The sequence below is a fragment of the Xenopus tropicalis genome, chromosome 1 (genome assembly GCF_000004195.4).
Source record: "Xenopus tropicalis strain Nigerian chromosome 1, UCB_Xtro_10.0, whole genome shotgun sequence".
Classification (NCBI taxonomy): domain Eukaryota; kingdom Metazoa; phylum Chordata; class Amphibia; order Anura; family Pipidae; genus Xenopus; species Xenopus tropicalis.
Window position 1 is genome coordinate 94,057,888 of NC_030677.2, and position 14,300 is coordinate 94,072,187.

The following is a 14,300-nucleotide window of genomic DNA, read 5'->3' on the forward strand; positions in this document are numbered from 1 at the left end:
CAAATACAATTGAAATCAGATGGCTGGGAGAGAGCATTTAAGAAGGTGAAACAGGCCACCAAATGTGCCAACCACCTACAGCATTACTCCAAACTTCACCTTAATTGGTACTTCACTCCACACCTCACCCTCAGTATCGCCTTTATGTTGGAGACAATGGAGTCTACCTTCTGGAGACTCCCCTACTCCCTAAAGACCCTATGAGAATATTTGCCAACAGATTTGCTGGGTGAGGGTGCCAGCCCTCCTACTCCCCAACATGTACCCTTTTACGGCCCTTCAACCCCACCCACAGGGAACAGTGAAACTAAGTTTGTATTACAAATGCATATTGCCTTTTCTTGGTCCTGTAGCACATTGTTCCCGACGCCCTGTCCCAATTATTTGTGTTGAAAATTTAATTAAGATCTATTTCCACAAGTGATTGTGATTGTTGGTTTCCTCCTGCACTCCAAAAAATACAGGAAAGTTAATTGGCTACTGATAAAATTTACCTGTGAAAAACAGGTTATCTATCCTATTTCAATAAAAAGATTTCCCTGTGGGGCCAAGCAATCTACTTACTGAATGTCAACTTATTTTCATCAAAAAATGAAAGTGTTTTAAAGTGATTAAAATATGTGCTTCAAAAACACTACTATAGATTATGTAAACAAGCTGCTGTGTAGCCATGGGGGCAGCCATTCAAAACTGAAAAAAGGAGAAAGGGCACAGGTTACATAATAGATAACAGATAAGCTCTGTAGTATACAATGGGATTCTGCACAGCTTATCTGTTATCCTGTGCTTGAATGGCTGCCCTAATGGCTACAAAGCAGCTGGTTTATATAAACAATAGTAGGGTTTCTGAACAAAACACTGCAGTTTTACCACTGCAGGGCAACCTTACTTTATCTCTGATATAACATATTTTAATTGTCTGTGAGATATATATATATATCAATGATTTAAAGGCTCTAAAAACATGAATTAATATTATCTACAGAGTGTATATAACATTAAGGGCTCTGGCACACGGGGAGATTAGTTGCCCGCAACAAATCTCCCTGTTCGCGGGTGACTAATCTCCCCGAAATGCCATCCCACCGGCGAAAATGTAAATCGCCGGTGGCATGGCATACACGGCGGCGCAATTTCAGTGAAATTGTGGAAGTTGCCTTGAGAGGAAACTTCCACGATTTCACTGAAATCGCACCGCCGCTATTACATTTTCGCCAGTGGGATGGCATTTCGGGCAGATTAGTCGCCCGCGACTAATCTCCCCGTGTGCCAGAGCCCTAAGAAAAAGGGCCAGTAGTAAAAATGTATTTTGGAGAGTCCTATGTGGCTTAAATTAGTAATTTTAGTTTGGCATTTGTAGCATTAATAGACATTTGTCAGTTTTTTTGGGGGCTCAGCACTTAAACAGTAACTGCTACATGATCCTTTGCTGCAGGATCCATGTACAGTACAGAATACTTCACCTGTCCAGGAAGAGATCATCTCTGATCAGAGTGAACTTACGGAAGCACTGAACTTTCAAGATATTATTGCATCTGATACCAATTGCCTACAGGAACATTATATTACCTTGGAACCTGATTCATACCAAGATCAAATAAAGTTTCAACAGGTCAGTTAAAGAAAGTTATACATTGAAAGCAGTTTCTTATGTATGTATGCATATATGTAAATGTTATTTAAATAGTGCTACTTATGTACACAGGGCTACATACCAGCAGAAAATATACCTGTGCAAAACAGGTCATCTTTCCTAAAGATTAGGGTCAATAAAAAGATTTCACTGTTGGGCCAAGTAATCTACTTACTGTATGACAACTTACCTGTCAGCTAGTCAAACAATTTAAGAGCTTCATAGGCATACTGAATGTTACTATACTATTTGACCATCTGATGTTATATGCTTTTTTATAGGATAATCTTTATTGCATATAAGCAAAGCATAAATGTTTTCTCCATATTTAAATTGTAAGTAATAAAAAGGTACATGCGTAAGAATAGACCCACCCCACCACAAACACAGGGAATATTTTGGGGCAATCCTGGCTACATAGATGTTGCTGTAACTAATATAAACTTATTTCACAGGTTTAAATTTGATAATGAGTAGGGCTACAGTGAGCCTTGAGGCATGTGATGTACCCTAAGCAGAAAAAGAATAGCAGGGTAGTTAACAGTAAACATCAGAGAAAGCAGCAGCAGAAAAAGAATAGCAGGGTAATTAACTGTAAACATCAGAGAAAGCAGCAACACTGATAAATTAGAATGGCATTTGCAATAAATTTTATTCTGTGTGTAAAATTTATTGATAGTGATGATATGTTTCGTACAATGTATTTATAGTATATAAATACCAATCTTCATTGTTCTTAAAGGAAAGAAAAGCAGCACCTGAACATATATCCTATTTCCTCCAACTTCCATGCTGAATATAACAATGTTTTTAATTCTTTCCATTTGATTGCCTACTTTGTTCATTCATTGGCTGATATAACTTAAGGTGGCCATACAGGGGCCGATTTCAGCTGCCGACTGACATCTGGCCTGAAATTGGGCAGCTCTCAGTTAGGAAGGTTCAATTTTCCCGTCGGATTCCGACAGCACCTATGCCTGCCTTTTTAATTCAATTTTTTGGCCCTAGGGCAAAACAATCGTATTAGCCCGATATAGCTCACCAGTATGCCGGCATATTGGGAGCAGATCCTCTTGCTTGGCGACCTTGCCAAACAAGCAGATCTTACAGTGTAGATGTATGTGTTTTTTAATGTGGAATTAGCCACATATTATAACAATAGTAATATAACAGTGCATTTTTTCATGAAAAGGCTTCATTTATATAAAACAGTATTTAACATATGTACTGTGATTTATTTTTGTAGAGACCATCAAGGGTGTAGTAACTTAAATGTGAACTATTTTTAATATTTCTACTTTCCAATCTGGGGAATATATTTTCACCCTTCTTTTTTCCCCTAGGATGTTACACAGTTAGCAGAGGATGATTCTGCTATACAAACAGATTTTGAAACAGGTATGCGCTCCTCTTACTGCAATTTAGCACCACATCTTACAATTTGAATATTATATATAAATAATAGGGGTATCTGTTCAATCCTTAATCTTTAAACACTGGAGGTGCTGTGAGTTCTCCCTTGAATACTCCCAAACCAATCATCAACAAGTAAAGACTCCACTAGGCTACACTTTTTGTACCTAATAAAAAGCACAAAACCTGCTGCCTTCAACTTCATTAAAGTAATGTAACAAAAGGGGCACACATTACTATAGGTCTAGAAACACAATGCAGTCAATCATAAGGTAGCATTTCTGGTAAAAAAAAAAAAAATCTAATAGGCTGCTTTGGGTTTCTAGACCTAAGTAAACTTTGTGCCTTTTATTATATTAACCTCAATGATTTATTAATCTAACAAAATCACAATTTGAAAATTCTTTACCAAACATTAAAATTTATAGGCATTCATTCAAATGACAAGTTCATTATTTATTCCCTTAATAAATCTCAGACAATATTTATATATGATATTATATTATAAAAAGCTATTAATACATCATATGTGACATTATATTACAACAAGCTGTGAATATAATTGCTGTGGTGTACATGTCAGAATTCTTTAACTCTTCAAGTGCCAACTTCTCAACAGGTAGAGAGGATTTTTGAAATATATCTTACTTGTTTTGAACCTCTTCCTGTCTGGGGTGGCAATACAAATGTCTTAGGTCTCAACTGTTTTAGTTCTCAGTTTTCTTTCAGGGTTCTTGTTTCTTGCTTTGGGATTTATGCAAGGCCCAATTCTTCATCAAGACCCTGAGTGCCTTTTTAATGGTTTGGAGGCCAGACATCTTTTGGGTCAGGTGGTTGATACATTACTTAAGGCTAGAATGAGTGTGGGAAAATTATTTGTTGCCATTTCAGTAGAGGGGTTGCTAGTAGTTTTTGGACTTCCTTTAGTCTGGAAAAGTTGCTAAAATATTGAAAAAGTTCATGTTGGGAGTTCACAGGGCTTAGAAACCTATGGTGAAAAGCATGCTTACATTTTCATCAACTGGCTTTGCAGTAGCTGGCTATACACCGAAAGACCCTCCCTTTTTCCTTGATGTGCCCGCCTTAAGGTGAGTGATATCAGATTTGGATCACATTGATGGGATGCAGGCTAATGAGGTGAGGACCATGTATGAGCCAATGCACCGGCAGGGATTTTACACCTGACTGAACAACATCTGCCTGAAATATCTTTGATCTTCATGCAGGATCCCTACAGGAAATAGACACCCTAAAGAAACAAATGCAGAAGCTGAGAGCAGAAAATCAGGAGTTAAAAGATAAAATACAGGCGAGTACATGATAAGCAAGGTGAACATTTTTGAAATTCTAACACTATGGACTGAATCTCAATAAATAACTAATTTTGTCCTTTCAGATACTTGAAAATTATGAGCGGGATGAAAGTGATATGGAAAATTCTTCAGACTTTATTCCACTCATCTTGTATGACTCCCTTCAGAGTCAATATATGCTTCTGCAAGAGCAGCTTAAAGAAACCCAGAATGAGCTGCATGGTTTGCAAAGTTCCACAGAGCAACTGTCCTCTCCCTCTTGCAAACTGATCCCTGCTGATGCTTATGAACAGCTCCGTATTGAGCATGAAGCTCTGAAACAATCCTTTAAGAAGCAACAGACCGCAAAGGGTCTAGAGCAGATTAAGAATGAGGAGGAACTGCAAAATATGGTGGAAGCTAGTAGGCTGCTACAGTGTGAGAAAAGATGTAAAGAATTGGAGGAAAAATTAAAGAAGCTGCAAGACTATAAGAAGCAATGCAAAGATATGCAGAAAGACCTGAAGAAGCTACAAGACAGTGAAGAGAGGTGCAGGCAACTGCAAGAGGAAGTTCAAACACTTGATGAAAATAAAAAACAGTGCAAACAAACTGATGAGGTTTTGGAGAAACTGCTGGAAAAGGAGGAACACTGTCAAATGTTGCAAGAAGAAGTAAGGAGACTTCATGAACAAATTGAAATGGGAATTCTTAGCACAGAGGATGCAAATAAAGGCATGGTAAAACAAGATGAAAAACAAAAGTATAATGAATGTAAAGATAGTGCAGAGGAAAAAAGCAGTAAGGACCAACTGAGAGAGGACCAGGAGCAGCAGAAAGAGCTTCTGGAGACATTATCTCAAAGGGATCAACATATTCAACAACTAAAAGAGGAGTTTGAAGATGCAATGGGCTTAGTTCAGAGTGAAATGAAAAGGAGAGAAACTGTGGAGGCTCTTTGCAAACAAAGAGAGGATGAACTAAAGAAACTCAGAGACAGACAGGAAGAAGAGAACAAGAAGATGCAATATATTTGTGAACAGAGAGATATTTTGCAGAAAGAAGCACAAGAGTTACGGGATCAGTTAGAAAAATGTAATTATGCAGATGCTAAGATGCAAAATATAGAGACAGGATCCTTGCAACAAACACAAGAGCAATTGGAACAGACACAAGAACATCTCTCTGTTGCTCTGCAGGAACTGAAAAGCCTTCGTGAGAATGCGGTGCCCATGCAGGTGCATCGCCAAGAGCAAGAATCACTAACTTGTGAAGTGCAGGATCTAAAGATTAAAGTTAGACAACTAGAGCAAAAACTACAGAGCCGGGAACGGGAAACAGAGAAGCTGCAACATGAACTGGATGCTGTGCAGGCTGCAGATCAAACAAATGAAGCACTGAAAAATGAAGTGGCATCCTTGACACAAAAACTGAGTGAACTAAGCAAACGGCATGAGCGGACAAGTGTGGAAGTCTTCCAGGTTCAGAGGGAGGCCCTTTTTATGAAAAGTGAAAAACAAGCAGCCGAGGAACAGCTGGAAAAAGTACAGAAACAGCTGGAAATTGTCACAGGGCAGATGCAGCACATACAGGAGAAAGGCCATGTAAAGTCAGAGCTTCCTGTAGAAAAGGAACAAAGGGTAAACATGACTAATATAATGTGCCTAAATCTGGACAGACTAAACACACACACATGTTTTTATACAATACAGAATGTTACGATCCCTTTGTGAGAAGTGACCAAATCAGAACTTTGAAAGCAGAAACTCACTTCTAGTTGTTATGATTATTTGGTTATGGTTATTTCACTATAGTGTAAAAGTATAAATGATCAAGCTTGAGTAACTCTACAAATATATGCTCAAATCAGCAGCTAATTAGCTTCCATCAGCCATTTTTAGCACTCTGGCACTCTGAGTCGGGAATAGCTGCAGGCCTCTAAGCTCTGTTTTGGAAGTGAGCTTCCTGATTTTTTATCAGGTGTGCAAGTGCTCATGAATGACCCCTGAAGTCTTTGAATATAAAAATAAATATTTGTTAAAAAACTGTCCTTGGACTGGAGATTTATACAAATCTGCTTTTTACTTCTAAGAACCATATTCAATTCCCCTTCTATTTAATTCATTAATAATTATTGCTGTGGGTCCCTAGAACAGCACTCCTACCTTGTATAGAACACCCATAGTGCCACCAAAGGTTGGCTTTACCAATACTGCCTAAGGGTGGGGTGGGGGTGGTAAAATGTATTTTTTTTAAAGCACTTCGAAAGGAGGTTTTACCATCATCATAGTAAAGATGTCTGGAGTGTTAGAGAGTGAATCTTTAAATAAAGTGAATTGGATGTAAACAGTGTTTAGATACTTTTTTTAGGAAGAAAATGAATATATTGTTAGAGCTAGTAAAGAAGGTCATCACTTGTTTAACAAGGACTTGTTTAACATTTTAGTTGTTAGTTTTGGGGTCAGGAAGGTTACTCCCGATCTAAATGTACATTACCTTACCCTTTTTACACAATACTTTACTTTTCCTTTCCACCAATTTACCTATCCTAGTGGTAATGATTGGTATTTCTGATTTTATGTGAAATTTATTCCTATAATGATGGGGCATAGAACCAGTAGCTAGCCAAGTGGATGCCTGCATTTTTGCTCATTGCTTTCTTATCTGCCGGTTTTCACATAGGGATGTGAATATTCTCTGAGCGGATTGGACCTGGCAAAGACCAGTACCCTATGCATTAAGACTTTTATTTAAATGTTTTTAGATCTCAGAATTATCCCAAGAAATTCTTCTACTGAAAGAGGCTTTGAACAGTCAAGGAGACCAGACCAACCTGGAACAAGAACTGAAGCGACTCAGAGAACAGAGGAAGGGTGATCAGCAAGAGCAGCATAGAATGCAAAAGGAACAAACGAGTTTGCAGCACAAATTGAAAACCATTGAACAGAAACACAGAGTTAGTTTTGAGTTAATAAGTTATGGCATACCATAAATATTGTACTAAATTCTTGTTTTGCTCCTGTAATCAAGATGTTGAATTATACTTTTTCAGGAATCTGAGACACATCACAAATCAGTCATTGAAACATACAGAACTCACCTACTTTGTGCAGTGCAGGTAAGAAAGAAATGTATTGTTCTGGTTAAACGTAGGTTGAGACAGCATTTATGAACAAATGAAAAGTGAAAAGTTTTGTCCAAAATCCAATGACCAATCACTAGTTTTATTTATCTCATGACACACCCTGAAACAACTAAGCACTTTTAGTGCATTCATACTTTACATTTCTATTCACTGTAAAAAACATAAAAAGCATAAGGTGAGTATACTCACTAGAAACTGTTCCATTTACTGTATCAGCAGTACAGAATGTTATACATACTTCTGAATGCTGTGAAAAAGTAATTACTAATTCATAGGAAGCAGAACATACATACTTTTTGCCAGCAAAAACAATCACTATTCTAACAAAGTACTTCATAGTAATCAGAGCACACATACATAATACAATGCATAAATCAGGGATATCAAACTGCTTTGGTCTGTTTTTATTTAATTTATTCATCATTAACGGGGGGGGGGGGATTGTTAGTAATGTATTAGTGTTTGCAGATGAGACAAAACTATCTTCTTTGCTGTCCTGCTTTTCACTAGACAGTCCAGATATTCAGACAAAAAAATCAGTCATTACTACTTTTTTATTTAGTGATTATACTGGCATGTCTGGGGTTATTATTCTTTTTATATATTTTTTAGTGATTATACTGGGCTTAATATTGCTTTTATCCATTTTATTTAATGATTCCAAATTCTGTCCCTGGAGTGGTTTTACCGGCAGATACATTTTAAAGCTTAAAGAAGGGGTTGGGTGGCTTTTTAGCAAGAGACAAAATACAGGGCTATTGAAATTAGCTCACAGAAAAATTAATCCAGGGACTTGTCCAGTTGCGATCTTGGAGCCAGGAGGGAATTTTTTACCCCTCTGAATCAAAGTGAAGAGGCTCCAGATGGGTTTTTTCCTTTTCTTTAATCCTCTAATCCATCCTTGTATTCCTGCTGTTGAGGCTTTTCGATTTTTCCCATCTTTTCTTACCTTTTCTTACCCATTTTAAACCACCAACTCCACCAATAAAATTTAGGACTAAAGGCTATTATTATTATTTAATAATTTAACATTTATTTATAAAGCGCCAATATATTCCGCAGCGCTGTACAATAAGTGGGTTTCATACATTGGACATACAGAGTAACATAAAGCAATCAATAACCGATACAAGAGGTGAAGAGGGCCCTGCCCAAAAGAGCTTACAATCTACAGAATAATAGAAACTGTATGCTCTAAACAACTAAGACCTGTAGTGATGTTACCAGCATAACTTAACTTGTGAACACTAAAGTAGCTTTATACTGAATGAAAGATCATTTTTGTTGCCACTGTTATTACTGGAGGGGTACATCAATAAAAGTACTGCAGGTGACCAAATCTGCTATCAGTGAAAGGGTTAAATTACATACCCATCACTTGGGTCAAGCAGGGTGATAAGTCGTTAATGTGGTTTGTGCATCTCACCTCTGTTTCTATTCTAGGGTCAGATGAATGAGGATGCCCTAAGAATTTTGCAGCAAATCCTAAAAATGAGGCTTAATCACTGATAACGCAATTGTGAACCAATGAAAGCTTTGAGGAAAAAAAGAAAAATGTACTCTCTTTGTGCTCTTTTCCATGTTGCATGGAGCCTTGTAGCCAGAAAAGAAGGTATACAAGGATACAAAATGAACTCTTCATTACAGATTTCTGACAGTAACTGTAAGGCAGAGATTATGCCAATAAAATAAAACATAAAATCATGTATTGGTGTGCTTTCTGTTTGTCATATTCCAGTCAGCAGATGCTAGAATATTTAGTTGATAAAGCCTAATGGCAGGTACAAAAAAGGGCAGGCCCCATAGCTGTCAAGGATGTGTTATACATGCATGGGGCTTAAGGCCCCCATACACGGCCGATAATAGCTGCCGATATCGGTCCCTTGGACTGACTCGGCAGCTTATCTGCCCATGTAGGGGCAGAAACGAGCGAACTGGCCAACCAATAACTGGCCTGAAATTTGCCACATATCGATCGGCCAGGTTAAAAGATTCAGTCGGATTGGGGGCCGCATCGGCTCGTTGATGCGGTCCCCGAACCGACTGCCCCATTGCCGCCTACATAATCCGGTCGTTTGGCCCTAGAGTCAAACGATCGGATTATTTTTTTTTTTTTTAACTTCAAGCTCCCCGATATCGCCCACCCGTAGGTGGGGATATCGGGGGAAGATCCGCTCGCTTGGCGATCTCGCCAAGCGAGCGGATCTTACCGTATATGGGGACCTTTAGTCTTTTCAATGGGGCCCCATTCTACTTGTTAGGTAGGGCCCACCGCACAGTGGGCTAATTACTAGGATCCCCCAGCAGCAGGGCCCTGCTAACTTTAGAATGGGGCCCCATAAATACTGTTGTCAGCCCTGTCAGCCCTGATGGGCAGGATGTTGTGTATCACACATAAGAATGCTTTCTGACAAGTTCTTTGTGAGGAAATGGAGAAAAAGATTTTAGTTAGTGGCAACACTGTACTCTCGATAATATGTAAGTGCAAAAACATTGCTTCAGTAGGAAGCAACCCAACACAGGAACACTCATAGGATCTATGTGTACCTAATGGGCCTAGTGGTAAAGTCTGCTGGGAAAAACAATGACATGAATACAGACCAAAAGGGAAATACAGGCATGGGAATTTCCCATTTTTCTATATTTCAAATGATTAGTGAGTTCAGATACCTATGCTAGCTGAAGTTTTTATTCCCAACATAAAAAAAAAGTTTATTTTGTCAAGCTTACAATGTGTTGTTCAAAAAAGTCTACTAATTTACTGTTTACAGACAGTAAGCATGTATTTTCTCCAGTCCACTAAAAAAACAAAATGGTAACAATTATTAAACAGGTTATTTTAAAGTGCATTAAAACAAACACTTCACTGTGACAAATATAACGTGTTCCATTATTTTTTACACCACAGCATATACCTTGCAATTTTCAACTATTCATATAAGCCAAATGGCTAGAAGGAGAAAATCTTAAATGTTAACTGTAATAGATGCCCTCTGAAGAAGGCGACAGGATCTATGGCTGCTAGATTTGTCCACAACCCACAACACAATTTATCAGAAGCATGTACAATTCCATGTGTTCAAATAAGTGGTATAAAGATTCCCATTGGACTGAGGGGAGGTGGATATGGGTTCTCTGAATGAACTGAGCCTCACAACAGACGAGTCTGGGTTTGGTGGATTCCAGGATAACTGCTCCCTGTCCGAATGTGTAAGGTTTACTGTAAAGTAAGGTGGAGGAGGAATAGTAGTATGGGAATGTATTTTTTAAGCATAAATGTTAGTAAAATCCTGGCAAGTCCTGTTTTAAGGACTTAGGGGCTGATTTACTTACCCACGAACGGGTCGAATGGAGTCCGATTGCGTTTTTTTCGTAATGATCGGTACTTTGCGATTTTTTCGTATGTTTTGCGATTTTTTCGGATTCTTTACGAATTTTTCGTTACCAATACGATTTTTGCGTAAAAACGCGAGTTTTCCTATCCATTACGAAAGTTGCGTAAAAAGTTGCGCATTTTGCGTAGCGTTAAAACTTACGCGAAAAGTTGCGCATTTTTCGTAGCGTTAAGTTTTACGCAAAAATCGTATTGGTAACGAAAAATTCGTACAGAATCCGAAAAAATCGCAAAACATACGAAAAAGTCGCAAAATGTTCGTTTTCAAGTCGGAACTTTTCCAATTCGGGTCGGATTCGTGGGTTAGTAAATCAGCCCCTTAGTCTTGGGTCAGAATGGCCTTGGATTAGGGAGTGCAGTTTGTGCTGCAATTTGTAAGTAGTAAAAACTGCATACACAGCTAAAAATAAAATACACTTTTAATGTAATTTTATTACAGGGAAGAAATTTTGATTATTCGTTAATTCTGCCTCCATTTTGTCTAACTTTACATTAATACAATGTTTTAAATGTGCACCACAATGTGTTAAATGACTCATGTGAAACATTATCATTGTATAGTATATATGTATATGTCAATTATAGGCCTGTAAGTTTGACATCCGTGGTGGGCAAGTTATTTGAAGGCTTGTTAAGGGATCACATTCAAAATTATGTAGTGGAGAATGCCATTATGAGCAGTAATCAGCATGGCTTTATGAAGGACAGGTCATGTCAGACCAATTTAATTGCTTTTTATGATGAGGTAAGTAAGAAGCTGGACAGTGGGGATGCAGTAGATATCATCTATTTGGATTTTGCCAAAGCATTTGATACCGTTCCCCACAAACGACTGCTTTCTAAGCTAAGGTCTATTGGTCTTAGTGAAGCCGTTTGCACATGGATAGAAAACTGGCTACAGGATCGGGTACAGAGGGTGGTTGTTAATGGTACATTCTCTACTTGGAATAAGGTCCTCAGTGGGGTCCCTCAGGGTTCTGTACTGGGTCCACTTTTGTTTAATTTGTTCATAAATGACTTAGGGGAGGGTATTATGAGTAATGTATCAGTGTTTGCAGATGACACAAAACTCTGCAGACCAGTCAATTCTATCCAGGATGTGACATCCCTGCAGCAGGATCTTGACCAACTGGCAATCTGGGCAGCTAAGTGGCAGATGAGATTTAATGTGGATAAATGTAAGGTCATGCACCTGGGATGTAAAAATATGCAAGCCCCGTATACCCTTAATGGGACTGCACTAGGCAAATCCATAATGGAGAAGGACCTTGGAGTCCTTGTAGATAATAAACTTGGCTGTAGCAAGCAATGCCAGGCAGCAGCTGCAAGGGCAAACAAGGTTTTGAGCTGTATTAAAAGGGGTATAGATTCACGGGAGGAGGGGGTTATTCTTCCCCTTTACAGAGCGCTGGTAAGGCCCCATCTAGAATATGCTGTTCAGTTTTGGTCTCCAGTGCTCAAACGGGACATTACTGAGTTAGAGAGGGTCCAGAGAAGGGCAACTAAGCTGGTAAAGGGTATGGAAAGTTTCAGTTATGAAGAAAGACTGGCCAAGTTGGGTCTGTTTACACTGGAGAAGAGGTGCTTAAGAGGTGACATGATAACTATGTATAAATATATAAAGGGATCATATAATAACCTTTCTAATGTTTTATTTACCAGTAGGTCCTTCCAACGGACACGAGGGCACCCACTCCGTTTAGAAGAAGGGAGGTTCCATTTAAACATTCGGAAAGGATTTTTTACAGTGAGAGCTGTGAGGTTCTGGAATTCCCTCCCCGAATCAGTCGTGCTGGCTGATACATTATATAACTTTAAGAAGGGGCTGGATGGATTCTTAGCAAGTGAGGGAATACAGGGTTATGGGAGATAGCTCTTAGTACTAGTTGATCCAGGGACTGGTCCGATTGCCATCTTGGAGTCAGGAAGGAATTTTTTCCCCTCTGTGGCAAATTAAAGAGGCTTCAGATGGGGTTTTTTGCCTTCCTCTGGATCAACTAGTAGTTAGGCAGGTTATATATAGGCATTATGGTTGAACTTGATGGACGTATGTCTTTTTTCAACCCAACTTACTATGTTACTATGTTACTATGTAATTATCAGAGCACATATAGAAATATTGATGAGTGGCCCACAAGGTGGATTATATAAAGATGAATTAGTACTCTGCTCAGCATATTTGAAGTAACCATTAATTTTTCTTAATACAGCCATGAGCTATTCTTAATTTTTTGTTCATTTGGCACTTAAAGGTGACAGAAGCAAAGCAGGCAAACACAAACCATAAAAATCAGAAAGCTGCTACTTGCCAAAATTGACTACCATTAACCAAAATGGGTAGCACTACAGGTCCATTGGCACTGCTACTATCTTATTAAATCCAGTGCTGGTATGTGTTTTAGAAGTAGTAGCAAGTGCAGTCTGGTTAAAATAAATGGAAAGGGATTTAGGGCAACTAGCAGCATTTTAGTCATCATCACTAGTAGTGGCAATCAAAATTTTGAATGCGCCAAAGCCCAAAGAAGATGTAAGAAAGTTACATGCAGGCCATATACAATGGCCGCCATAGAAAGGCAATTGATTGGATACGGTACCAGGAATTTTGCCTGTAGCCTTTTTTAGAGAATTGCCCCAAATAAATTCTTCTTCCTCCCATGGAGTTACATTGGGCAGCTGCTAGCAATTACAGGTCAAGTCAAGTAGGAATTTATTGCCATTTGTGCTACAATACAAAGAAATTCTTTAGCAGCATGGTACTGTAAATTAAAGAAAGAAGGGCACATCTTGATTTTTATTTCTGAAAAGTATGCTGAATACAACAAATTCATGATCAATTTCTGAAGGTGATCAAATTCAACCTTCCACTAATTTAATCAGCATTTATTTTCTAATTTTTTACGAAAACAGTGGATACAATGCCATCCCTTTAGCCACATATATTTTTTATATAACCCAGTTTTTATCTTGGCTCTCTAAAATGTCCTGAATCAAGCTCCTCAATACTTTTATGCTTTAAAAAAATCCAGCTTTTGAAACTGTCAACAATATATCCAAGTTCAAAATGATTAGCTAGTGAATTAAACAGCAGTACAGCTACAACTGACATCTCTTTTTTTTATCTATCTGGACATTGAACTGATTAGTTCTAAACTCCTCTGTAAACTCTTATTTTAATACAGGACAATATGAATTGCTACATACTGAGTAAGGCAATATAAATAGCTGTAACGAAAATGTGACTTATTTTGTTAACTGTATTTTGTTATGTAACTATGTTTTTTTTGTACATGTGTTTAGAGCACAAACAGAGAGAAACAGGAAGTAATTAAAGCCTGAAAGTATTCTGTTATATAAGGTTTAACAGTCGTAAGAAACTTGCTTAGCTTTGTGTGTGTGTGTAGAACAGGAAATATTAATTTATAA

General features: G+C 38.2%; 1 protein-coding gene across 1 annotated transcript in view; it reads left to right on the plus strand.

Moving 5' to 3' along the window:
• ankrd24 (ankyrin repeat domain 24) overlaps window positions 1-9,168 on the plus strand; it is a 42,371-nt gene extending 33,203 nt beyond the window's left edge. Inside the window, exons 13-19 of the mRNA XM_031905017.1 lie at window positions 1,436-1,612; window positions 2,977-3,031; window positions 4,273-4,355; window positions 4,443-5,978; window positions 7,103-7,294; window positions 7,391-7,456; window positions 8,927-9,168. Coding sequence (XP_031760877.1) covers window positions 1,436-1,612; window positions 2,977-3,031; window positions 4,273-4,355; window positions 4,443-5,978; window positions 7,103-7,294; window positions 7,391-7,456; window positions 8,927-8,992 — 2,175 coding nt within the window. The 3' untranslated portion in view covers window positions 8,993-9,168. The remainder of the gene's footprint in view (window positions 1-1,435; window positions 1,613-2,976; window positions 3,032-4,272; window positions 4,356-4,442; window positions 5,979-7,102; window positions 7,295-7,390; window positions 7,457-8,926) is intronic.
• The last annotated feature ends 5,132 nt before the right edge of the window (window positions 9,169-14,300 follow it).